Source organism: Dryobates pubescens, chromosome 6 (genome assembly GCF_014839835.1).
Source record: "Dryobates pubescens isolate bDryPub1 chromosome 6, bDryPub1.pri, whole genome shotgun sequence".
In the NCBI taxonomy this organism is placed as follows: domain Eukaryota; kingdom Metazoa; phylum Chordata; class Aves; order Piciformes; family Picidae; genus Dryobates; species Dryobates pubescens.
Genome location: NC_071617.1, coordinates 29079793 through 29107690, shown reverse-complemented (window position 1 = coordinate 29107690; position 27898 = coordinate 29079793). Strand labels below are relative to the sequence as shown.

The following is a 27898-nucleotide window of genomic DNA, read 5'->3' as shown; positions in this document are numbered from 1 at the left end:
GAATATTAATATGTTTTGTAAGAACAGCTGATTGATAGCATTCAGAATGAAGGCAGAATAAGAGTAGAGATTACAATACATTGTGGGTATAAAAATGAACCGTGATATGACGTGTATTTATATAAAAATGGTAATGCTGAATGGGTTGAACTTTGTATTTAAATGTCTTTTAACTTTGAAGTGATTCTAAAGATTATTTTTCCTTAGTTTTGTACTGACTACAAAGGCGTTAACACATTTTTACAACCATGAGTTTCTTTTGGACAGATAGTAATCTTCATCTCATAAAAACAATATTATTTTTAAACAGGCCAGGTATACTCATTTATCAATAACTTACTTAAATTTCTAGACAAAGAAAACCATATAAAACATCAGGAAGATTTAATTAAAAATGGCAATAATTGGTGTTAATTAGATATGATATTTCTCTGAAGGTGTGAACGTCGCTTTGAAGGGCACAGTAACCGCTGCTATCCGTGTGGAATTGCAGTATCCCCTTGTGGACGGTTTATAGCCAGTGGATCAGATGACAAACATGTAAGTAATAGTTTTGCTTATTTTCCTTCTAAACTATAAGACATAATTATTTTTGTACACAAAGTAGTGGGTTTGTGCATATTTTTAGTCTTCAGATTAATTTGCAAAATTGATGTCTGTTATACTTTTCATATGCTTCATTTATATCTGGTGGTTACACATGATTCTTGATCTGTATGTTCTTTATTATGCCTGAAAAATCCTTAGCAGCCAAATCTTAGTTTTCAAAGTTAAAAGCCTGTTTCTAAATATTTTCATAATACTTGACTTTGAATTGTGCCATGAAAGACAATGTCATGGGTTGAGTTGAATCTGCTGCTGAAGTCATGTTTGACAAACCTGATAGCCTTTTATGAGGACATCACCAGGGGGGTGGATGATGGTAGAGCAGTGGATGTGGTTTACCTTGATTTCAGTAAGGCATTTGACACTGTCTCCCACAGCATCCTTGCAGCTAAGTTGAAGCAGTGTGGTCTGGATGATCAGGTAATGAGGTGGATTGAGAACTGGTTGAAGGAAAGAAGTCAGAGAGTCATGGTCAATGGGACAGAGTCAAGTTGGGTTCCTGTAACTAGTGGAGTCCCTCAGGGATCAGTACTGGGACCAGTGCTGTTCAATATATTCATCAATGACCTGGATGAGGGCAGAGAATGCACTGACAGCAAGTTTGCTGATGACACCAAACTGGGTGGAGTGGCTGACACACCAGAGGGTTGTGCTGCCATTCAGCAGGACTTGGACAGGCTGGAGAGTTGGGCAGGGAGAAATTGAACAAAATTCAACAAGGGCAAGTGTAGAGTCTTGCACCTGGGAAAGAGCAACCCCATGGATCAGTATAGGTTGGGGACTGACCTGCTGAAGAACAGTGAAGGGGAAAAGGACCTGGGAGTCCAGATAGATGGAAGGTTGACCATGACCCAGCAATGTGCTCTGGTGGCCAAGAGGGCCAATGATATCCTGGGTTGTATTAGAAGGGGTGTGGTCAGTATGTCAAAAGAGGTTCTCCTCCCCCTCTATTCAGCCCTGGTGAGGCCACATCTGGAATATTTTGTCCAGTTCTGGGCTCCTCAGTTAAAGAAAGACAGGGAACTGCTTGAGAGAGTCCATCACAGAGCCTCAACAATGATTCAGGCAGTGGAATATCTTCCTTATGAGGAGTGACTGAGGGAGCTGGGGCTCTTCAGCTTGGAGGAGGTGAGACTATGGGGTGACCTCCTTAATGTTTACGTGAAGGGTGAGTGCCAAGAGGATGGAGCCAGGCTCTTCTTGGTGATGCCCAGTGACAGGACAAGGGGCACTGGGTAGAAGTTGAGGCATAGGAAGTTCCATGGAAACAGAAGGAAGAATTATTTCACTGTGAGGGTGACAGAGCACTGGACCAGGCAGACTGGGGGCGTTGTGGATTCTCCCTGTCTTAAATATCTCTAGGGATACTTAAGACCTGCCTGGATGAGTTCAGGTGTGATTTGGTATAGGTGATCCTGCTTTGACAGGGGAGTTGGACTAGATGTTTTCTCGAGGTCCCTTCCAGCCCCTAACATGCTGTGATTCTGTAACTCAATGCCACACCACCGCCATGCCAGCTTCAAAATGAAAGTGCTGCCTGGAGCAAAGTACCATGGGGCTTGAAGTTCAGATTGTAACATGTGAGGCTTCCTGTTCCAGTTGCTGCTTCTACTTTCTAGGTTTGGGGTGTTGGGCTTTTCTGCTGTGCTGTCTGCAGCATGCTTAGGTAGGGGAAACCCTTTTATCACTGGCTTTTGCTGCTGCTTCCGCTTCTTGCTCTGCTTTTCTGCAGGTAGGCTAAGGTAATTATGCATTTTATCTCAACCCAGGTTTTTTTGCATTACTTTCCTTTCTGTTTGTGTGGGGAAAGAGGGGCTTGTGGGAGTGAGCTGTGGTAACCCAGGACAGACAAAAAGAATTGTATTCCCTGTAGCACATCTTTATGTAGTGTGTATGTATTTCACCATTGGGAAGTGTGTAGAACTATGTATTCATTCCCTTAAGCTCATAAATCCATGGTGATAAATCTTGTAATACGGTTTCTTATGAACCAGTCAACTGAATACAAAATGGAAGATCATTTACTGTGATTAGAACTTTTCATAATTCATGATGTGACTTTGTGTTTTGTCCTCAGACAGGTTTTCCTCTCATTCAGTGGCAACTAATTTTAAATTAGCAGAGTAAAAGGGGTTTATTACCATTTTGAGTATTTAAAAAAATTTAATTCAGTAAATTCTGGACTCTTGGCACAATGCTCTTCTTGTTTGTTAAGAGATAGATATAACATAGGCCTCCTAAAATTAGCTAGGGTTGGGTTCATTGCAAAGACATCCTTTCAAAATAGCTGGGCAAGAAAGGTCTTTAATTTTCTAGGGTTTTCTAGGTGACTGATCAGGATTTGTGATGGAAGGTGAGCAGGCTAAGCCCTAGAAATTAATCTTGTCTTAGATGAAGGAACATGACTGAAGCTTGTGCATGAAGAGCCCTTCATATGTGAAGAAGTCAGGATTGAAATATGAGAATAAATTTGTTTACAATGTGATCTACATTTTTCTTGGGAAATTCATGCCTTTACTGTAACACTGAATGTGCTGGAGGTATAAGTTCATCTACTGGGCTGTACCCTATAGCAGCAGGAATATGCAGTCTTGTGCTTCTGTTTCTCCTATAGGAATAATAATATCCATCTAAGGGTGGAGGTTACCCAGAGAATGGTAATTTCCTTAAAATCACCAAAGGTTTGGTTAAAATGACAGAGCTCCTTAGAGACCTAGAACCAACTGTGTCTTTGATACTTAGTTGGTTTTCTCCTTTTGTTACAGCTGTCTATGAATTTGAATTTGAGTTGTCTATGGATTTGAACTAAAAGTGTTGTAAGTGTCACAAAGACATTTGCATAGCAGGACATTCTGTAAGGCTTTTCTGTCCTTGTTTACCATCACGAGTCTTCCTTGCTAGCACATATATGCAACCTGTGTACATTTAAGAGCACAGCTTCACTTTTGTAGCTAGAGTTAGTAAAAGCAGCACAATAACAGAGTAAAATGTGATAGAACAGAACGTAATAAAACATAACTGTTTACAAAGGCCTGTAGTGATAGGACAAAGGGCAATTGTCTTAAATTATAGAAGAACAGATTTAGATTGGATGTTAGGAACAAGCTCTTTACCATGAGGGTGGTGGAGCACTGGAACAAGTTGTCCAGGGAGGTTAGGCCCTGTCTCTGGAGATACTCAAATTCAGGCTGTACAAGGCTCTGGGCAACCTGACCTAGTGGAGGGTGTCCCTGCTCACTGCAGCGGGGCTGGACTAGATCACCTGTTGAGGTCCTTCCCAACCCAAACCATTCTATGATTCTGTGATTATGACACAGTGTTTCTAGTCATATTCACAACAAGAGGAATGTACTGTTGTGGTTAATTTTGAAATGCTGGCTCCAATTGTGTGTGAAGGTTAGAAAATTGTATTGGCAGATTGTTGGAGGCTTGGCAATAGCTAATATGTTCGTGACATTTCCGTGATAAAATACATATTTTCAAGTTTCTGGTAAAGAACATTTCAAAATGTAATTTGCAATACAGAAGAAAGGCTTCTTGCCTTGTCTGTGACACAGAATGCATCCAAAAATAATCTCATCTCATGATATATTTCTTATAATCTCATAATATATTTTCTGAGGTTACTAGTTAAGGATGATATTAATATTGTTAATATTAAAGTTGATTTTTGAGTAACACAGAAAGAGGTGCAGTCACAGGATCTTATATCTCCTCTTTTGTGTTAAGGCTATTGTTCAGAATAAAACTGATTCAAGAAAAACAAAGCATACACGGCATGATTTCAACCTTACTCAAAAGTTTTGGTACGTGTTTGCTCATCATAGGAAGTTGAATAGCTGAACTGCATCTTGCTTCATTTGGCATATGGTCCCTGGTGAGCAAGTGTCAATCAGTGCTTTTTAGTGCAGCTTCTGGGTTGGAATTTTACATGATTTGTGTCATATGCCTGTAAATGACTTTCAGTGTTCTTGTTCCTTCAGGAAAACAAAGTCAAGTTTCAGAATCTTGCTGTAACCATACTGTTAGGACAAAATACAGTTCTGAGTAATTTTTAAGAGGCTTCTCTTTAAGGTACTGAAACTGGATATACTCTGGGTGTCCTTTTGGAAAAAAAATAATAAAATTGAACATGGCACTGAATAGTCCATTAGTGTTGTTAAATTCATAACATCCTGGCAGATGCACTAATTTGTGGCTTGGGTAGTTTGAAGAGTATGAAGAAGCTACATGTTTTTCAAGATTGCATTCTGTAAGTGAATGTCTACTGGAATTCAACAAAGATCCCTAAAAATTCATTAGTGTGGGTACAAAGTGTTGTCTTGAAATAACACATTCTGGAAATAAGTTACGTGACATTCCGTTGACTAACAACTACATCTTCAATCATCTTGGAGTTTAATTCATCAAGTGCAATACTTGCACCTTCTGGTTAAAAAAAATGGGGGTGGGTTGGTTTGTTTGTTGAATTTTATTTTATTTTAAAGCTAAAAGAAACAGAATTGGGCTATAATTGAGATATTAATCTAAAACTACCTCTTGGGCTTCACAGTATCTGAGGTGTTTGACATAGAGGAATATGTTGGCTGTATTTTGGTAAATAGCAAAATCAAAACCATGTTCCTACAGGGCATGGGATCAAAAAGCCAAAATATGTTGTTGCAAACAAAGCAGTGCAAATTCTGTTTGCCTTTTTCTGTACTTCCAAAATATATGACCTATTTTATATGAGAGCTTCTTGGTATAGCTTCTGTGTGACTGAAGTAACCACTTTCACTTGACATTATTTTCTTTGTATTGATATGATATTTGTACATACTGTAAATTAGGGGAACACTTTCAACCCATAACTGACTCCAACTTTTTAAAGAGAACCTTTGTCAAGATCTATGTAGGATCTGACAGTATGATCAAAGCAGATGCTCATGGTATTGTGATTTTGAACCATAAATATCCTTTTCATAATTCATTGTGATTAGAAAACATCTTCTCTTCATCTTAAATAGTCTAACATTATAAATGACATGACTTGACATTTTTCTTAATTGCATAGACATACTATCTTGACTTCTAACTATTTTGCAAGAGGACAGTTAGAGGTTTCTGGATATTAGACTACAGTATTAAGATGCTGTCAAATATTCTAATTTGTTTTGAAGTTCCACTTTCCTGGGTTCTGTACAACAACGTTTAGATAAACATTTGTTGAATAAAGAACTCTTAGTCTAAAAGGACAAAAATCTGGAGAATGAGAAATGCTACTTTACATAGTAGAAACAGCAAATGTTCTACTGTGTTTTTCATGTATTTCCAGTGAACTATTTTACTTCATGTCTAACTTGGTTAATAATTTTTGTCGTTGAAGAACTTAGGGCTCTCTGAATAAATTCCAAGTTCCTAGAAATGAATTAGGGAATGCAGCCAAAGATTTGGCTCTCTAATTGTTTACAAATTAATTCTTGCTTGCTGTCTTTGAACTGTAGAGTTTAAGGGTACGTTTTGACCCTAGACCTGAAATGGAATTTGCTGACTAAAACTGTATCCGTGTCAACACTTTCTGTCAAAATATAGGTTATTGCCTACAGCTTTGTCTTTGAAACTCATTCTAAATCCATGATTAAATTTGTCTTTCATTTGTGAATGTACCAAAACTAGAGAGTATAAAGATTGTTATCTTCTGCACAGGGTGTCAACACTGAGAAAAGGAACATGAGAAAAGGCAATCTGGTGCTTACATGGTAATAGTGTACTAACCAACTGTTAATTCCTGAATGTTAGTTAACTTTTATATGAAACTGGTTTCAGACTAAATTCCCATTATGCAGGTGGTGTTGGAAACGTACTGGTAAGGGGGCATATCCAAAGAATTTTCCAAATCTGGGAGTGGTGGCAGGATGCAAACCTGGAACTGATAGTACTTGCTGCCTCAGGGTTTTTTTTAGCCACAAATACTTCATTTGGAATAATACAGACTGTATAACTTGTTTATACTTGACACCTTAGTTTTAAGTAGTTACAGAATTTGTAGTTCTAAATAGAATATCAGTCCTGCTGAGCAAGATACTTTAATTTTCGCTACCAGATATTTAGTTGTAAAATTTACTGTCTCAAATAGTATATCACCTGTATGGCTTTCCCTATTGAATTAGACTAATAATGTTTTTAATAAGGGCAAGAAACACACATATATATCAGAACCCTCAGTTTGCTTTTGTCTATTCTTGCTTCAAGGTGACTAGCTTTAAAAATAATATTTCTTATTTTGTCACTCAAATGTATTCAAAATGCAGTGCTGGTATTAAACTCATCTGCCTTGCTCAGTCACATATATTTTGGCTTTGTGAAGCCATAGTGAAAGGAGTGCTGCAACCTGAAGTAACAGTGAGCTCCAGCAAGCATTACAGCACCCTTGAACCTGTAGCCTTGTGTGGTTAGCAGCTGCTATAATCACAGATCTTGCGATCTTGTAGCTATCTTCCTGGGCCAATATTGTGAGAGCATCTCAGAACAAGCAATGTTGAAGCAGACATGAGAAAAACAAACTTAACTCCCTCCTTAAGAACCCTGGAATGTAAGTGATAGAATAATATGGTTGTTTGTTCTGCCCTTAATATCACAATTTCACTAGAAACTTTAGATACTAATGAATACAAAATACAATACCAGAGAATAAGATTCTCTGATATGGATGTATGTAAACAAGGGAGACGGGATTTCCTAATGGTTCAAAATATTTAGCTTTTTGTCTCTTGAGAGTGCCTCAAGGAGGTATCACTGTTTAAATGAGATATCTTTGATACAATAGAGTATGCTGTAATATAGACTTCAATACTGGATTTTGAAAGATGGGAGAATATTTTCCTTCCTGGGAAGTTACTTTTAGAGGTGTCTAATAGTTATACTGTCTAATATTTATTGTGTTTGTATTACATATCTATTGTACACTTCATACCAAGAAGGCTTACAGAACAGAATGAATTTCATAGAGCAGTGGTGAGGACTATCAAGGTATTTTGGTTTCAGTGTCACTGGTATCCCAATTATATACTGCTCAAGTTTTTATATTCATATTTTTTAACTAAGGCTTTAAGAGAGAAAATCTGAAGAAAATAGTGTTAGTAACATTTACTGTGGAAAAAACAGGACTGACATTGCTTTAACAGAAGGAAATCCATAGCACCCAACGAGTGACAGCAACTGCGACTACCTCTCTGCCACCTATTGCTGGAGAAAATCTATCCTATTCCAAAGAACGCAACTTTGTTACTCTTCAGCCTCAATTTCTTGGATTTTTTTGGTAGTTTGGTTGGCTTTTAGGCCTATTATCTTGGGAGGAAAGAGAGAAATAATCCTTCTAAATAGACATGACTCTACAGTGTACTGTTAGTTTCCTGGCTCTTTGGGTATATCTTTGAAGGTAATTGAAAATTTTGGCCTCGGTAGATTATTTTATGAACCATGGAATTATGTGAACATTAGATGCTCTTGTTAGCTTCTTGATCAGTTCAGACTATTGCTTTATATATTCCTCTTCACCTCAGACATGATCACCATAAAACCAGACTGGCAGTTGAGAGTACTGGAGAATTTTCTGCTGGCTATAGGCGTGTGGTGATTTAACTACTACAAAAGTGAATATGTGTAGATGTAATGCCACAGGGCTTGTGCTTTCTCTAGCTATACTTTTCTAGTCTTCAACTCATGAGCAGTTGAGTTTTGTGTATCCTTGGTACAAATTTATTAGAATGGTATAATCCTATGTAAAGCTAATGAAATTCTCTGTTACGCCTAAAGAACTGAATGAAGATGTTTTTGCATCATCTGAATTTTGCAGCATTTTTATCAGTTGACACCAGTGCACAAAAAAGGAATGTAATTATTAGTGTAGTTGATACAGAAGAGAGTCTTAGCAGCAGTCAGAAAAAAGCCTAGTTCCAGACTGGCTGTGATCCAACCATACTGCTTCATAATGGGAGATAAGGAAAATTTTCTTAGAACAAAATATAGAATAGAATAGAATAGAATAGAATAGAATAGAATAGAATAGAATAGAATAGAATAGAATAGAATAGAATAGAATAGAATAGAATAGAATAAACCGAGTTGGAAGAGACCTTCAAGATCATCGTGTCCAACCTATCATCCAACACCACCCAACCAACTAAACCATGCAACCAACCACCCTATCAATGTTCAAGTAATAATTCTGCAAGTAATTCTTCAAGTAATAATAATATTCAAGAAATAATTCTTTACACAGGCAGGCAAAAACAATCATATGAGGCTTTGAAAATGGCTAATTAAATAGAAATTAAAATCAGGGAAATATAAATGGGAAGTTTCTAAGAAGAGTGGCTTAGAGGCAAGTCTGAGATATGTTTTAGATCAGTTTATGTAACCTTTTAGTGTGGAAACTCCAAATTATGTTAGCTCTAACTGCTAGCATGCTAATACATTTGAAAATTGTCTCTTGCATCTTGAAAGATGACTGATCTTGTGACTGCTTCCATAAGCGACATTAGAAAGAAGGACTCTGACTGGGAATATTGTCCTACCTGTTGTTTTGGTGACAGGCTTGAATAGACTTTCTGTGCTAACATGGCAAGCATATAAAATATCTTGAGACTGAGGAGCATTAATCAGTGCTTAGGATACTAGTGATAATTGTTTTATTACATGTGTATTTGGTACTGATGCCTGTAATTAAGGTAGTCTAGCACTTTCCACTACAATTCTGTTTTCAGTTGCTTATAGCAGAACATTTTAGGCTGAACCTTTCCATGTTGGTTGTCTGCTTCAGGCTGATTGCTATTTTTCATTATAGTGTAAGTAGTTCAAGTGCTTTTTTCAGTTTAAGGAAAACTGTATGGTTATATGGGAGATATGCCCCAGTGTAAACGGAATGTTGAAGTGCAAGCCAAATGGCACTAATGGAGTCAAATGTCCTTTTAATAAATCCATGTCTTTCAAATAATTGTAAGTAAGTGTATTAATTTTTCTATCAAGATGCTTTAACAGTTCCATCTTCTGCAGCTCATTTGAAATACTAGAAAAAATAATTGCAGGAAAGACATAGTTTTGGCCATTTCATGCAAAACTTCTGAAGAAAAAAAATCTATTTGTGTAAGGTAAAATTACATGTTAGATACCAATGTCCTTTTCCTTGTTTTATGTGAATCTGTAAAATATGTGGTCTAATTTAAAGCCATAGCAGTTAAAAATTAGTTTTCTTGACATTGGTGTTGCTTTTCTGGTCCTTGTGGAGGAGCTGATACCACATAAAAAAATTCTGTTATGCTTTCAGTGTTTCTTTTTCTGATTTGCCTTTCCCCTCTTTTCTAGGAGGGAGTAGAAGTGCAAGTAGTTTGACTTAAATGCATATGGCTGTGAGTTGGACCAGGGGATAGTGGGAACAGATGGAAACAACTTTGCCTTGAAGACAGAGTATGAGAACACAGGAAAAATGTATAGTGAAGCTCTACAGATAGAGTCAATTTATTTAGTGCACTCCCCCTACCAGCGTAGTGGAATTAAGTAGTTTTCCAATTGGATACAAATCTTTCCCTGAAGGATGGACCTTCACCCTTCTTCCCTGTCTCTTGCTGCAAATTTAAAGAAAGCACAAGCTTCTGTAAACATGTAAGGTGCTAAATACACTCTTACACTGTAGGCTAATTAAGACTGACTGCTCCAAATTTTCTTCAAGCTCCAGGTGAAAGGAAACACAAGAATGTATGTGGTTATGGGTGTAGGAAACTTGTCTGGAAGCAGTTGATACAGGTAAATTATTTTTACTTTTGGCTGACCCTTGGGAAGAAATAGAAAGGAAATACCAATATCTACTAAAATAGTACTTTTATTACAAGCAATTGGTCCCAATAAAATCTCCAAAACTTTAGCTGAACTCTACAGCAGATTATATGCACATATGCGTTTTGAGTATAGCTTAGTACTTCCTAGACTGTTTTGCTTTCTTTTTTTTTTTTTTTTTTTCATTTGATCTGCTGAAAATCTGTGCTTCCTTGGTAATTGAATTAATATTTTTTACTTTTCTTCTGTGGCTAGTGCTATGGTACTGTTTATAATTCTCTTACTGTGTTGGTTTTGTTTTTTGGTGGTTTTTTTTTTTTTTGTGCAGAAGAATATACTAAAAAAAAATTAGATTAGAAAAACAAATTGACATCAGAAAAGTAGTAAAACTATGATGATGGCAGGCTATAGTAAGACTATATTTATATTGGAGTTATTTCACTTCTTATTAATGTCATTTCTGTACAAATGCAATTTTCTTTGCTTGCTTGTGGTCATTTTAAGGTTTTTTTTAGACTATTGAAGTTAAAAATACATGTACTGATAATTTTCAATCTTACACCAACTTTTATTCTCAGCATTTAGATTATTACTGACTAGCTTAAATATCTGACTAGAGTAATTTAAATAGAAACTGGTTTTATAGACGTTTTATAGTGATATTTTTCTCTTAATCACATTTTGTTCTGTTACATGTCAAAATTAGAATAGAATAGAATAGAATAGACCAGGTTGGAAGAGACCTTCAAGATCATCGCGTCCAACCCATCAACCAATCCAACCCACCATAACAACTAAACCATGGCACCAAGCACCCCATCAAGTCTCTTCCTGAACACCTCCAATGATGGTGACTCCACCACCTCCCTGGGCAGCCCATTCCAATGGGCAATCACTCTCTCTGTATAGTCCTTCCTAACATCCAACCTAAACCTCCCCTGGTACAGCCTGAGACTTTGTCCTCTTGTTCTGGTATTGGCTGCCTGGGAGAAGAGACCATCATCTGCCTGTCTACAACCTCCCTTCAGGTAGTTGTAGATAGCAATAAGGTCTCCCCTGAGTCTCCTCTTCTTCAGGCTAACCAACCCCAGCTCCCTCAGTCTCTCCTCATAGGGCTTATGTTCCAAACCCCTCACCAACTTCGTTGCCCTTCTCTGGACTCGCTCCAGTAAGTCAACATCCTTCCTAAACTGAGGGGCCCAGAACTGGACACAGTACTCGAGGTGCGGCCTTAACCAGTGCATTGTACGGAGACAGAATGACCTCCCTGCTGCTGCTGGCCACACTGTTCTTGATGCAGGCCAGGATGCCATTGGCCCTCTTGGCTGCCTGGGCACACTGCATACTCTGATTTAAAATATTTTCTATTTCTTTAGGTACAGCTATTGGAAGAGATGATGGCTGCCACAGCATAAACTATTGAGATGGTCAGTGACACGGTCATTTCTTCTGTTGAAGTTGAATGACCACACATATTTAAGATGTACAGTGCGAGAAATACATTATCAGAAACTTAATACTAGTTCTGTTAGGATAGAATTGCAGGAATTAAGTACAATGGGGAAATTGTTTTCCTAGCCATGTTCTGTGTATTTTGTGTTAAGAGCTGTTTGATATGAAAGTAGTCTCTGCAGTGAAGATCAGAGTAAAGGCTTTTCCCATGCTGTTGGATGCTTCAGTGGTTAGCTACAGATAGGCTTCTCTCTGTACTTGCTTGTCATTACTTTTTTCTGGCCCACTCAATCTCATTAGACAATGTGACAATTCAGAAGAGTGCTGTGTCCTAGCCTAAACTCTATCTCAGTACATAGAATCATTTCTTGAAAGGTGGGAGGTAAGAGTTTAAATGTTTTTTTACATTGAGAAGTATAATTAGCTAACATCTCCTTTTAGACAAATGAATATACATTTTCTAGATTCTACTGAAGCTGCACATGTGCTTCAGAGCATTCCTTGAAGGGAGGGTATGAACCAAGCAGTTGATCTAGGAACTGTGTGGAAAAGCATAAATTACTTGAATACCTGGATTTCACAAATATTGGATTAGTCTTAAAACACTGAAATATCATATCTATTTTACAGAGAGGAAAAGGGGACACAGAGATTAAGTCAAAAAATGAATGTCCTCTTCCCTAAATTAAAATAAGAACCTGGAATGGAAAATAGTTTTTTATTGGATAAGTCTAGAGAAGTTCTGTAGGGCACTAGATTAGAAGGGAAAAAAATTGGCTTCACTAACTATGTACATTCTTTTGGTTAAAACATGGAGTCATGTTTCTTCTTGGCTCATTAATTGTGGGAAGGCTTCGTAAATCTATGATTCAGAGCATTTTGTGCTTTTGACTCTTGCTTCTTTGTCTCCTCTATGAAAAGGAGGGAGGAGAGTAGCCAGGAAAAGCGACTGTAAGGCAATTTGGGGCCAAAAAGAGAGAAGATGATGAGTGATAGGAAGAATTGTCCTGTCTGCTGCCTATACCTCTGTGCTTAAGACTGATCTTGGTACAGGCAGGACAACTGAAGGAAGCATTCCAGAAACTTGCAGCTGGAAAGAAATTAGCTTTTTAAGGGAAATAATTACTTGCAATAGGAGTTTTGTTAATCTATTTTACTAGCTCCCCATGTGTCAGATTTGCAGAGTCCAGAGGATTTATGCTATGTACCAAGCACCTGACTTTTAGAGATGATTTTACTCTCTCAAGAATTTTTCCCAGTCAGTTCTATTATCTTTAAATTCTTATATCTAACAATGTTCTGTACTATTTTATGAAACGTGACATATTTGTCCAATTTTTGTCATTCCCACAGTTCCAAAGGGGGTGGAAATGTGTACAATAGCTACAGGGAACAAGATGTGAATCTTTCATGAGACAAGCACAAGTAATGTTGTGACATTACTGAGTGGTGTGATACTTTTGAATCACTTTGACAAGAGGTCCACAGCATTTTGTGGGGCTGTTCAGTAAGAATGATTTTTCCCTGTTTTCATGAATACTGCTTTTCTTCAGTTGGGTATGAAGGGGTATCCTATTCTGGATGCTGCAGTGCAGTTCATAATGCTTTTTGTTCTCCTCTCATATACAATATTTACTCACTCTTTTCCTACCTGAAATCTCCCCTGCCAAAGCAGGATCACCTACTCCAGGTCAAACAGGAACTCATCCAGGTGGTTCTTGAATATCTTCAGAGAGGGAGAACCCACAACCCGCCCTGGGCAGCCTGGTCCAGTGTTCTGTCACCCTCACAGGGAAATAATTCTTTCTCCTGTTTCCATGGAACTTCCTGTGCCTCAACTTCCACCCATTGCCCCTTGTCCTGTCCCTGGGTATCACTAAGAAGAGGCTGGCTCCATCCTCTTGGTACTCACCTTTACAACCCCACGGATCAGTATAGGTTGGGGACTGACCTGCTGGAGAGCAGTGAAGGGGAAAAGGACTTGGGAGTCCTAGTGGATAGGAGGTTGAGCATGAGCCAGCAGTGTGCTATTGTGGCCAACGTGGCCAATGCCATTCTGGGGTGTATTACAGTGGGTATGGTGAGTAGGTCCAGAGAGGTTCTCTTCCCTCTTTACTCAGCCCTAATGAGGCCACATCTGGAAAATTGTGTCCAGTTCTGGGCCCCTCAGTTTAAGGACAGGGAACTGCTGGAGAGAGTCCATCGCAGAGCCACAACAATGATTCAGGCAGTGGAACATCTTCCTTACGAGGAGAGACTGATCTTTCAAGGTCCCTACCAACCCCTAACATTCTGTGATTCTGTGACTTTCATTGTATTTTGGAATTGGTTTCTTAATGTAGCTTGGCATTGGCACGTTATTATTTGAGGCTGTACCAATAAGAATGTAATTATTCTAGTACTAAGTTCACATTACTCCTTGGAAAGCACTTTTCCCTTTGCCAGTTGAGAAGGAGATTCTGATAATATGTTTTTCTTATTCATAATACCTGCATCACTCATTTAAGTTATTGATTTGTTATTGGATCCTATGCTGTTCAATTAAACTGCAAAGGCTTACACAGAAACTGAAAAAAAAAATGATTTAATGTAGTGACAAACATAAGAATTGTCAAATGTAGAAACTGTTGTAGATACTACAGATTTCTACTTGAAGGTTTTAAATTCTGAGGAACATCTGTAAAATATGTATTTTAAGAGGGTCATTTTTTACTTGCTTCCTTGAAATGTACCTGATGTTTAGTTATTTAAGGGGAAAAGCTTTCATCAATTTTTAAAACACTTTTTTGTTGCTGAGTTAAAGATTTGCTAAATTATCCTGAAATATAGAAATAAGTTCTTTGATGTTGATGCCTTTTATATCTGTTTAGCTATTATGAAAATTTTCTGACTGAATCTATAGTCTCCCTGTGCTTGGTGCCTCTAAACTTGGTGCTTCTGCAAGGTGATATTTCTTTAAAGTGAAAATATAATGTAATTTATTTTTAGGCTTACCTGTATGAAATGCGTTCAAGCACTTTTTTACACAAACTGGATGGACACACAGATTCTGTCATCAATGTGACTTTCAGTCCCTCATCTCCACAAGTAAGTAATTGCTTTTTTGCCTCTGTAGTTAAAATACATAAAATCTTCACTGTAAGCTTGCTTTTTGCTTCTCTTTTATCTGTCAATATGCTGTGCAGCTGTAACTCAGTTCATCTACTTCCAGCTATAAAGTGCTTATTGTGTCAGTCATATGCTTATGCAAGATGCTATATGCTACAGACAGATGCTCTAACTGCCAACAGAGAAGAGTTCTAGCATGGAAATGGTTGCAAAGATACTTATTGAAGGCTGGGGAAATGTACTGCCACCTCATATTACCTGAGTAGACCCCTAATTCAAATAATTTAAGAGAAATAAGTTGGAGAAAGGATATTTCAAGGAACTCAGACCTGGAAGATTTTTGAAGGCATGTTTTTTTAAGAGGGGCTGTGTCAGAATAAATAGTGGAATAGCTTTATCTCAATGTTTTGAGAAAGTGTTACTCTTTTTTTTTTTTTTTACTGGTCATTAATACTATGTTAACTGCATTAAATTTCAACATAATTGTTTAATTGTAGTGCAGCAGCAGTTTTATCTTGAAATCAGAGCTTCCCTGCAGCTAGCTTATCACATGAATTCTTTGTATACAGCTTTGAATCCTGTAGATTTACCTTTGTTTTCATGTGTTGAAACTTCATTGAACCTTTTGCCTTCCTACACTTCTCCTTACTTTAAAGAGAAAACAGTGGTCACTATATATATAAAGGAGTGCACAGTACCCGCTCTTTACTATCTCTTCAATGTTGTCTGAACCTGCTACTATTAAAAAAAATATTTTTGGAATAAGCATAATTTCCTTACATGTGGATGTATTGTCACATTTACATATTTACTTCCTTTTGTAAATACAATTGCTACTGTTTCTGTGATTTTAGAATTTCTGGAGGTTTCACTCCTTGTGTATATGTTGTTTGGACTGAGAAATTGTTAATTGCTATCTTGTGGTGAACATTGTTTTTCTACCCTTTGCATTCAGCAGTGCTGTATTAAACTAAATTATAAGCTTATTAAATGTTTTGCCCAGATCAAGAATATTTTCGTGTTTAGCACAGAATACAGTTCAGCAAAAAAGAAGTTCTGTACTGAAGAACATAGCTGACTGTAGCATTGCAGCATCCTGACCTGTGGTTCAGCTGTTGGAATGCATTTTGATGGAAAATGTCTTATCAGAGTGTAACTATTAAAAGTCCAGAGATTCAGCTGCAATAATATGACAAATCAACACTTTGAAGTAACTGAGTTCAGGCAAATCAGAAGGCAGAATCCATAATTGGTGTAAAATAAACATTGGCTGTGCATCCAAGCCAGACAGGTCTACCTCTGAAAGTGTACCTTGGGGCAAAAAGCTTGTAACATTAAACTTTATGAAACATCACACAATCAATTTAGTGCTGTGGCTAAGAGCCAAATCTGAAGTTTGAGGACCAGAAACCCTTTCCTTGAAGAGCTCTTTCTTGAGAAGCAAGAGCTCTGGATTTGACAAATGTCAAATGATTCTAGGAGATTTTGAAGCTGATTTTATAAGCAACAGTTTACTAATAAGCAAGGAATGGGCAGAAATCTGGTAATCAAGTAGTTCTGTATACTAAGCACTAAATAACTATTTGGGGGAAGTTGCTGAACTGAGGAAAAAAATCACTTGGATTCCAATATAAGATTTATCATGAGGTTACGTTCAAAGGCACTAGAAGAAGCAGCTAAGAAATGTAATGGTAAGCTTTTAGAATGGAAATTAACCACAAATCAATCAGAAAAGAATAATCCCATGCTTTGAAAGAATGACTTTGTATTAGGTAGCCAGAGTTTCCAACCCTGGAAGTTTTTTATACCTACCACTAGTTTGGGGTTTAAAATTGACCCTATTCTTGTTTCATCCAAAGCTTGAATGAATACAATTAAGAATTATTTTGAATTCTGGAAGGGAAACACTAGCAGAGGAGGAGGAGGAGTAAGTGGCATAAAAATGGAAGTGGCTGAATGAAATTCCAACTTTATGGCTAAGTTTTCTGCTGTGGAAAGATCCAGCCCAGAGTGAGGTATATTGATAATGCTGCAGTTCAGCAGTTGCTTTCCCAGGTAGTTTGTTCCAACCATTATTATATAACCTTCACTTGTATAACTGTTCTTCCAGAAAAGAGGAGAAACTTTTGATGGGTATGATAATGATTTAAAAATATTATTATTATTATTTTCTTTTCACTGATGGGGGGCAATGTTGTTTTCAGGATATGGTTCTCTGGAATGGTTTATACAATGGTTGCTATGAAAGTTGGACAAGCAGAATAAGAAACTTTGCATCTACCTTAGATTTATTTTCAAGGTGATGTTTCAGTTTCTCATTTACCACTCACTAGTTTTCACTTGTTCAAAACTAATGTAGGGAAAAGTGTTCATCTTACAAAAAAAAATAAAATAATAGAATTTTAGTCTATTTTAGGAGTAACATATTGATGGATAATATAATTTTCAACTATAATAACTGTAGCTATGAGCTATAAGACATTTGAGTCAATCTAAAGGTTCGCTATTGTAGTCTACTGGATTTTGGTGCCTTTTGCATAGTTGAGTGTTGGTTTCATCTTTCTGCAAGCTAGGTGAATACTGTGGCAAAACCATTCAAGTAAACTCTAGCATATTATTGCCCCCATTCAAAGTTGCTTTTAAAAAAAAAAAAAAAAAGAGGCTCTGCCCCAATAGTCTGTGGTGGAAGTTAGTTTTTCATGACAGAATAATGACTTTAAAATCAATATGCATGGCTATAACCCTATTTATACTGAGATTTATCTTAAAGTGAAAAAAAACCCCAACACCCCAAACTCCACTCTAATAGAACAAGCCCTGAGCAACCTGATCTGAGTTCAGCACTGACCTTATTTTGAGTAGAAGGTTGGGTGAGATGATTTTCCAAAGTCCTCAGAAAGCTGCCCGTCTGAAACATGCATATATTTAAACACATATTTAGTCAGTGCAGGGCATCTGATGAAAAATAATACAAAATACACTTTACACTGGCTGAAAAATGGCAAATCTGTTTCATTTGCTTTGTCTATACATTTAAAGAAACGAAATATATGACAGTTTGATGTAATGACCCAAATGATAGTGAGAGAGAACTTCAAGAGAAAAAAAGCCAATACCATAAAGGAAAAAGGCCTCAGCTACCTGGTCTGTGTTCAGTATTGACCTTACTTTGAGTAGGTTGATTGATAAAATTTTCTGAAGTTCTTGCAAACCAAAATAAAAGCATACTGCTGACCTCATATGTATAGTTTCTGAGGTTAAAGGTATTTCTTGTCTTCTCCTCGAGCTGTTAGCCCCATCTGTGTACTCTCATTTGTGTAATCTCAATTAATTGAATGAGGATTTGGAGTGGCTCTCTCTTAATGAACCTATCAGCTTAATATTTCTATCCAATTTACTGAAATGGCAGTCTGACTAAATTTTATTAATGTTTCATTTTCACTCTCATGTTCAATATCCTATTCTAAAATGTACAGATTTATTATCATGGTATTAGTTGTAAAAAACCTGGGATGATAGTTAATAAAATTTGTCTTAACTGTCATGGGCTAAAGGCTCTTCCAATTTGACCAACTTGTAAATGGTACAGATACATTCATGTGACGTAGTCCAAGGCAACTGCATGCACCCTTTCTTATCCCTATAAGACTCTGAGACTTCTGACAAGTTGGATTCACTGGGCCAAAGGCTAGGTAAAAAGATCTCTGCAAAAGGTAAAAGCACACTGAGTGCTGCTGAGCAAATGAATCATTGTGATGCGAGACCTTTGGGTTTTCTAATGTAAGATAGTGCTTCCAAAAAAAAAATTCCAGCTGTGATTGACTGATGCAGCTGTACAGTTGGTAAGCCAGTAACATGTTGTTAATCAAGAAGGTACTCTTCAGATTTAGACAGCTGCAAATTTAGAGCTGCATAGCCACCCAACTTTCAACAGTTAAATGGATTTTGAAATTCAGCTGAAGTACAGCTTGTCTTTTATTCTAAATGCAGTCCTAGTCTAAATGGCTTGGGCAAAAAGAGGGGCTTCAGCTTTACCCATCTTTGGGAGGTTCTCAAAATGGATTTGTTTTCTTACGCTGCTTGTTTGAAGTTGCTGGCTACATTTGCTAATCTTGGTCCCTGCATTTTTAAAAAATGCTTTGAAGTAAAAGAATGTAGATCTTTGGGTTATACCAGCCATACACCTGCCATAAAGGTGGTCAAGCCTGTGAAGAACCCATTGGTGTGACACAGCAGGTAGTCCTACTGAATTTATTTCAGTCCCTGAGAATTCAGAATCAGGGTTCCTCACTGCATACATGTTTCTGCTTAGAGCAGAAAGACAATTTCTTTTGCTATTTCTAACAAATTCACACAATGCTGTGTGGCAATATTGAAGTAGTAGAAAAAATTGTTTATACCAGAGAAATTATTGTAGGTTCATATGACACCTTTGAAGAAGATGGCAGGTTAAAGCAAAAAAAAGTTTGATTATGGGGTACTCCAGCCATGCTAAGTGCATTACCAGCAAACAACAGCTGTACACCACATGACTTTAAATAAATATGCTTGCAGTGGTAAGCTTTTTGTAGTATGTTTGTTTAAAACTTTTACTGTGCTCCTTCAAAATGTAGATATTTTATTGAATGCCACTGTCAGATTGAAAGAAATGGTACTAAACTATTGGTTACTCAGCTGTTCAAATTGAGTTCTGTTTACCAGGTATCTAGACAGAGAGGTCAGATGTCCCTCAAGGACTGAAAAGAGAGAAGAGTGCCTGAGAGCAGGAAGGAAGGACACTGACTGTGGTTGTAGGGATAATTGGAAGAACAGCTTCATGGAAACATCAGATAGAAAATGAGAGTGAAGAGAATATGGTGAAGATTAACTAAGAATCAGAGGAAAAGAACTTGTATGACATTGGAGAGATTAAAGACAGTACCTAGAGGGAATGATTGCACTGTAGAGAGAAGTAAGATAGCTGCAAAGTTAAGAATTGTAGCTTCTACACGTTCAGGTTTTTTGTCTGAAAAAGACAGCAAAAGTGAGATGCCCATGGAATGGTTTTCAGAGTTGCTGACAACCAGATGTTGCTCTTGACTTAACAGTTCTGAAAATCAGTGTGCTTTTCAAAAGACATGAGGAGAAGATGCCAGATAAAATAAACCTCTCTTACTCCCTTCACACAGTACACAACTGTCTTCCAGGGGCCAATAATATAATATTGAAAGGGATAAGCATGTGAGTGTCTGTTTTTCATGCTACATGAAGAGGTATGTAGGAAAATATTTTGTAAAGTGTACTTTGTACTTTGAATACAGTCTCCTCCTCTGTCCTGAGAAGCTGAAGTGAGGAAGCTTTGCCAAACAGGAGAAACTAAGGGACTAACCATTAGCTGTTTGTTCAGCTGTGTTGTATAAAAGGAACTGGAATTTAATTATCTTACATAGCCCTCTAGGAAGCTATCCTTAAGGTATCTCATTTCCTTTTCTTGCCGTCTCAAAGTGTTGTCATCCTGCATTTGTCCTGGTCAACAAATAATGCTCATAGAAAGTAATTAACGTTTGCTGACACTGGAAACTTCCGGAGTAGGTTTCATTTCTAGAATTCCTAAGGTATCAAGAACAACATGCACAAAGCTTCTTTCCCCACTTTGATGAATTACAATTCAAGAATTTGCATTCCAAGAATATTGTCCCTTCCTAGATATTCTTTAAGAAATTTAGGGCAAATTGATTTGCAATTATTATATAAATCTCTAGAGGATGCATAACAAAGCAGAGTTCAGCCATTTAAAACACTATTAGCATAAATGTAAGAGAAATGGAGTATGGAGTGAACTCTTTTCTAAATGAGCTTTTGGAAAAGGGAAAACTAAGTCTTAGCTAACACATTATACATGAGAAGAAATATGGACACAACTTCTGTTGCAAGTGAAATAGCAACATCAAATGGTTCTAGCTGTCTGGTCGAGTATGATACAATCACATTTGGGCCCAGCTCCTGGCTGTATCTGAGCTGCAAACAGTGTAGTGTGAGGATGGCAGAAAGCAGAAATTCTTTAAAGCTGCCTTTAGTGACTCTTCCAGTCCACTGAATAAGGTGATAATTAAAATAATTAGGTCATAAAAAAATTATTTTGTCTGGAATATTGTTGTAGCTGAGACACCCTGTGACATTCTATCCAACCAGTTGCCTATTCATTTGAGAACCTTTTCTGAAAGATGATTTTCCAACTGACTTTCCATACCATATTGCAAACCTACCTCTGGGGCTTACTCCAACCTTTATGATCTTCATTTTGTCTTTTCTGCTGAGATCTGTAGGATACAGTCACACTGACTGTCTTTTTAGTCTCCTACCAGGTCTTGAGTTGCCTATACTGTTCATTGCAGAGAGAGGTTATGTTTGGAGAAAGATAAATGACAAAGCTGTAGCTTATTTTTAAAAATATCACTTCAGTACGTGTGTTATTCTTTAACCTCAATGCAAGTGAACTTTTTAATTCAGATAGGGACTCTCAAAAGGGATCAATAGGCAATGATGGCAGTAGCAGGAAATTCTAGCCCAACTGATTTCAGTGGCTTTAGTAATTTTGCTTCTGTTTTCCCAGAGAAGCAGAACAGAACACTGGTTCATTGCCTGTTGTTACTGGAAGAAAGGAAGGAGACAGTGGAAGAAACAATTGAGGGTGTTACTTGAGACAAAATATACATTTAGGATTCTTTCCAAGAAAGATTGATGTTAAATTAGATAATGTTTGACTTAATTTTATTAACATCTTAGGATATTGTCAATCATTTATCTTAGCTATAGAATTAGGTATAGAATTAACCAGATTGGAAAAGACCTTCAAGATCATCAAGTCCAACGTATCATGCAACACCATCTAATCAACTAAACCATGGCACCAAGCACCCCATCCAGGCTCTTCCTAAACACCTCCAGTGATGGTGACTCCACCACCTCCCTGGGCAGCCCATTCCAATGGCCAATGAGGTCTGTTGGGACAGGTTGGACTTGATGATCCTTGGGGTCTCTTCCAACCTTGGTTATACTGTGATACTGTGAATCACTCCTTCTGTGAAGAACTTCTTCCCAACATCCAGCCTAAACCTTCCCTGGCACAGCTTGAGACCGTGTCCTCTTGTTCTGGTGCTGGTTGCCTGGGAGAAGAGACCAACCTCCGCCTGGCTACAACCTCCCTTCAGGTAGTCGTAGACCATAATAAGGTCTCTTCTGAGCCTCCTCTTCTCAAGCAAGCTAAGCAACCCCAGCTCCCTCAGTCTCTCCTCATAGGGCTTGTGCTCCAAACCCCTCACCAGCTTGGTTGCCCTTCTCTGGACATGTTCCAGTAACTCAACATTTCTCTAAGCTGTGGGGCCCAGAACTGGACACAGTACTCAAAGGTGCGGTTCTCATTTTATCATCTTCATCATCATTCCACAACAGAATATGAAATAATTCTGCTTAGTTGACACCTGCCATGCAATAATCTAAGAAGTGAACTAAAAGTAAAAAATATATTGCAAAAACACTGGTGCTCAATTCTTCCAGAGTATCTGCCTTGTAGACGGTATGTGTGCCTTTGGAAATTCCTCAGTTCATACTCCTTGTTTATTAATTGCTCTCTGTCATATTATAAAACAGTTAACAGAAGGAGAAAACCACCAACTATGTAGTATGTGTTTTAAAAAGTATAGGATGTAAAGTTGGGTATTTTGTATCCTTACATCTTTATCTTACAGTGTTGATGCAAAGAATTATTAAATTCTATGGTGGTGACAGAAGAGTATATTTATAAGGCAAATGGATATGACAAGTGCTGAGGAGGCAGTCTGGCAGGCTATTTGCTCAATTACAGTGCCATTTTCCTGTGTAAAAAGTCAAAAAGATTGTGTACTTGAGAGGAAGTGCAATTCTAACTTTTATTTGCTCACACACACAATGGGGTTGAAGGTAACATAAATCAAAACAGAGTAACACTGTGTTGAATACCTGATGTCTTCCTGTGTTTTAAAGTCTTCAGACTCAGAGAAGAGCCTGCCTCTTCACTTGGATTTAAGTTAATAGTACCTTTTTCTGTGCCATCTGGTTTTATTTTCATTGTTTGCTACTCCAGTTATGTGTAGTTATTTACATGAATTATGTCACTGAGATCAGTGAAATTAATGTGGTAAGCAAGTCTTCTCTGACCCACTTAGCTGGTAGTGTATTGTTCACTTTCTGGTTATGTACCTTTGGAGGGAGCTACCTTATCCATGTTCCAGACACCAGAATATATTTTCTCTAGATGTTCAACCTGAAACCTATAGTCATATCTTGGTAACTCTGTGTGTTGTAGATATAAACTTTTTTTTCTAATTTTACTAGTTTGTGTTGATAGAGGTCAGGTAGAGTAGCAGAACTCATACATACACACTTTGTGCAGTGTTTGCAGTTTGGAAGGCCTTGGAAGTCATCTCAAGCCTTTTACCACTGGTGGTGATAAACATGTTATTTTAAAAGATTTTCATAGAAGGTTATTTTCCTGGAAAAATTATGGCTAAGAACATTCTGGGTGCTGTTGAAAGGCATTTAAAAGACAATGCAATCATTAAGCACTCTCTGCAATAGTTCACAGTGGAATGGTCCTGTTTAACTGATTCAATATTCTTCTACGATAAGGCTGGTTGCTTAGTGGGGAGGCAATGGATGTAGGTATTTTTGGTTTTGGGTGGTTATGGGTTGGGGGTTTTTTTGTTTGGTTTGGTTTGGTTTGAATTAATTTATTTATTTTAGTAAGGTTTTTTATACTGTCCCTCACAGCATCATTTGGAACAAATTTTTCAAGTGTGAGACGAATGCGTTCATAGTGGGAAAAGAATCCAGGAAGGCTGGACAATCTTCAAGAGGGAAATCTTAAAAGGCACGCAATGAAACCATACCAATATGCTGAAAGATGATCTGGCAGGGAAGAAGACAGGCTTGGCTGAACAGGGAGTTTTGCCTGGACCTCAGGGTAAATAGGAGAGTTTATGACCTTTGGAAAAAGAGACAGGCAATTCAGGAGGATGTTCTGAGGGTATCAGAATCACAGGGAATGGTATGGCCTAGAAGGGACCTCAGGAGAAGATCTAGTCCAACCTCTCTGCTGAGGCAGATTTGCCTAGATCTGGTTGCACAGGATTGTGTCCAGACAAATTCTGAAAATTCTCCAGAGAAGCAGACTCCACAACCTCTCTGGGCATGCTTTTCTAATGCTCTATCACCCTCAGAGTAAAGGATTTTTTTCCTCATGTTTAAGAGGAATCTCCTATGTTCTAGTTTTCACCCTTTACCTGTTGTCCTACCACTGGGCGCCACTCAATAATTTGGCCCCAGACTGCTGTCATTCACCCTTTAGATACATACAAGCACCTGGGAGAAAAAGCCCCAAGTCTTTCAGTCACACTGTTTAGTGTGTCTTTACTCCCTTACACAGGGAGAAAATCAGAAGTGTCAAAGCCCACCTAGCACTTAATCTGGCTCCTGCTGTAGAAGACAGGGAAGAATGTTTCTGTAAGTATATTATCAACAAAAGGTGGGCTAAGAAGAATGTCCATTTTTTTAATTGGATGTGGGGGGGAAGCATAGTGACAAAGGATGAGGCTGACATACTTAATACCTTTTTGCCTCAGTCTTTAATACTAAGAGCAGTTTTTCTCTGGGTATCCATCCCCTGAACTGGTAGACAGATGGAGAACAGAATGAAGCCTGGATAAGCCAAGGGGAACTATAGACCTTTGCAAATACTGTCACTATTTCAAAAAAATTTAGAGTTTTTAAGGCAAAATGTGGAGAAAAAACAACTGAAGTCCAGTAGTTCCTGCAATCTGAAAGTGTGATTTGAAACTTGCCTGTGCATAGCATGGAATTTTGAATTGTGCTCTGTTCTCATTTTTGGAAGCAAAAATCTTGGAGTCTTTGCTTATCATTACAAGTGTACAGTATGCTTTGAATGTCTCAGAAACATCTCTTTGATAAGATTTGGTCTGTGATTTATTGTACTGACACAAAAAAACCCTCTCTGGGTACAGATTTTTGGGGGAAAACTCACTGGATTTCATTATTTTTTAAGTAGGCTGTTATCACTGCAACAAGATCTTTGTGGTACATCTTAAGAATCTACTAAACCTTGTAGCCAGGTTTAATTAGATTATTCTTATTTTTCCTTCATTAAACCTAGAATTATACATTGGGGATCCTGAGTCCATGATGCCCTGAAGTACTGAAAAAAGAGCAAGAGAATATTTCTGCTGTTTCAGTGTACTTCTCATAAATGCTTCAGTCATTCTGAAAAAAACTCCAAGTCTTTGATTTTATTACCTGTTCACCCAAACTCAAGATGCCTGTTAGCTTGGGTGCCTTCTAGTTGTCAACCCAATGAACCTAATAACCAAAAGCATGCATGTTTCTGTTGCTTAGATTCCATAAATAGCCTCAGTCTTCGATTCTTCATTTATTCTTGTAGTTAATGCAGAGATTTCAAATCTTAACATTTTAGTGGTCTCTTCTGAATTCTAGCAATGTGTTAAAATTTATTCCTTATAATTAAATACTTAGTGCAACTTTACTTAAGGAAAAAAAAAATAAGCTGAAAGAGCCTCTCTCTTCCCCCCCCCCCACTCCCCCCGGTTGGCATGGCTCCATAGACCTTTAGAATAGAATAGAATAGAATAGAATAGAATAGAATAGAATAGAATAGAATAGAATAGAATAGAATAAACCAGGTTGGAAGAGACCTTTGAGATCATCATGTCCAACCCATCATCCAACACCATCTAATCAACTAAACCGTGGCTTTCTCTCACTAAGCCTGTCTTTTACATTTTACCAAAGTGGAGACATTATTTTTTGCACCAAAAATAAGGAAGAAAGGACTGTATTTTTGTATCTAGAATTTCTAGGACAAATTGAAGGCTTTTGCTTATTCTTAACAAGACTGAAACAAGCTTCCATTCTGAATATTACTTAACTTACTTAATGAAGTACAAGTGCTGTGATGCAGAGACTTTGAGAAATGACGAGGATAGGTACATCCTGAAGGAATACCTGGAATTGTTCTGTATCCATATTTGTCTGAATGGATGTATGTATTCATCATATGTGCATGTTCATTATAACTTGACACATCAATAATATATTTATAACTAATGAAAAAACATTTTTCTGTTGAACTGTAGAGGCTGTGAAAGTCAAGGCTAGTGCTGGAAAAACTTAACACAAAATTAGTTGCTTTTTTACTTCTAAAGAAGTTCAGTCTTGATTAGACAGAACGGTTTTATTCTCATAACTTAAAATTTGTTATCTTCTTAGACTGATAAATGTGAAAGTAAAATACAAATTCTTGAAACAAATGAGAAATGTAATTACTTTGTGGTGCATCTTTGACTAGACTACTCTTAAAATCTGACTAATGAAATACAAATCTTGGTTTTCACTGGCTTGGTGACATAAATTTCAGGCAAGAGGTTATTATATCCAACAGGCAATCATCTAATCATACTTTGAAATTTCAAATGATAAATATGTAAATTCAGCAGAATTTTTTTTTTCTTGTTTACAATCAAGACAGAATCATCCATGGTTTCTCAGTATGTACCCAAAACTCATGACCATAAATGTAACAGTATTTAGTTAGGAACAGATCCTGTATTGTAATTACAGATAGGGATTTTGCTGAGTTTCAGCACAAGTCTGCCAAGTATGGCATTTGCAGACACCAACTATGTGGATGATCTAAGGATTTAAGGAAGCTCCTTCTTCTTTATCTTCCATCACATTAAGGGCAACAAAGTTGGTGAGGGGTTTGGAACACAAGCCTTATGAGGAGAGGCTGAGGGAGCTGGGGTTACTTAGCCTGAAGAAGAGGAGACTCAGGGGTGACCTTATTGCGCTCTACAACTACCTGAAGGGAGGTTGTAGACAGGCAGATCTTGGTCTCTTCTCCCAGGCAGCCAGCACCAGAACAAGAGGACATAGTCTCAGGCTGCGCCAGGGGGGGTTTAGGCTGGATGTCAGGAGGAAGTTCTATACAGAGAGAGTGATTGCCCATTGGAATGGGCTGCCCGGGGAGGTGGTGGAGTCACCATCATTGGAAGTGTTCAGGAGGAGACTTGATGGGGTGCTTGGTGCCATGGGGTAGTTGTTTAGGTGGTGTTGGATTGGTTGATGGGTTGGACGTGATGATCTTGAAGGTCTTTTCTAACCTGGTCTGGTCTATTCTATTCTATTCTATTCCATTCCATTCCATTCCATTCTATATTATTCTGGTTTTGCTTAACTTTGATTTTTTTATTTCCCCCCACCTTGGTTTTGAGTGGTGTTTTTTCTCTCCATTTAAACATTTGAAAAAAAATGAGGGGAGATATTTTAGCATTCAGAAAGTTCTCAGGGAAGGTGAAAATTAGTAGGCCTACTATCAATATCAAAATGTCATTTACTAGTAAAAATGTTAAAAATACAATTATTTATGTGCTGATTGCATATTACCCAGGAGTCATGAGGTCTGTGGTGACAGGTTGGACTTGATGATCTTTTGGAATGGGCTGCCTGGGGAGGTGGTGGAGTCACCATCATTGGATGTGTTCAGGAGGAGACTTGATGGGGTGCTTGGTGCCATGGTTTAGTTGTTTAGGTGGGTTGGATTTGTTGATGGCTTGGACGTGATGATCTTGAAGGTCTTTTCTAACCTGGTCTATTCTATTCTATTCTATTCTATTCTATTCTATTCTATTCTATTCTATTCTATTCTATTCTATTCTATCTTTGAGGTCTCTTCCAACCTTGGTGATTCTGTGACTTCACAGAGGGAATTGTTACCCTCTATCTACTGTAGATCACAAGTTTTGAAAGCTAGCCTTTCCACACCAGTTTTTACCTCTAGTTCTACAAGGTCTTGTATACTTAAAAACTATATATA

At 37.6% G+C, this 27898-nt stretch overlaps 1 protein-coding gene across 1 annotated transcript in view; it reads left to right on the top strand.

Annotated features, from left to right (window-relative positions):
* WDR27 (WD repeat domain 27) overlaps nt 1-27898 on the top strand; it is a 96953-nt gene that overhangs the window by 43773 nt on the left and 25282 nt on the right. The window contains exons 22-23 of the mRNA XM_054162474.1: nt 438-540; nt 14857-14955. Of these exons, the coding sequence (XP_054018449.1) occupies nt 438-540; nt 14857-14955 (202 nt within the window). The remainder of the gene's footprint in view (nt 1-437; nt 541-14856; nt 14956-27898) is intronic.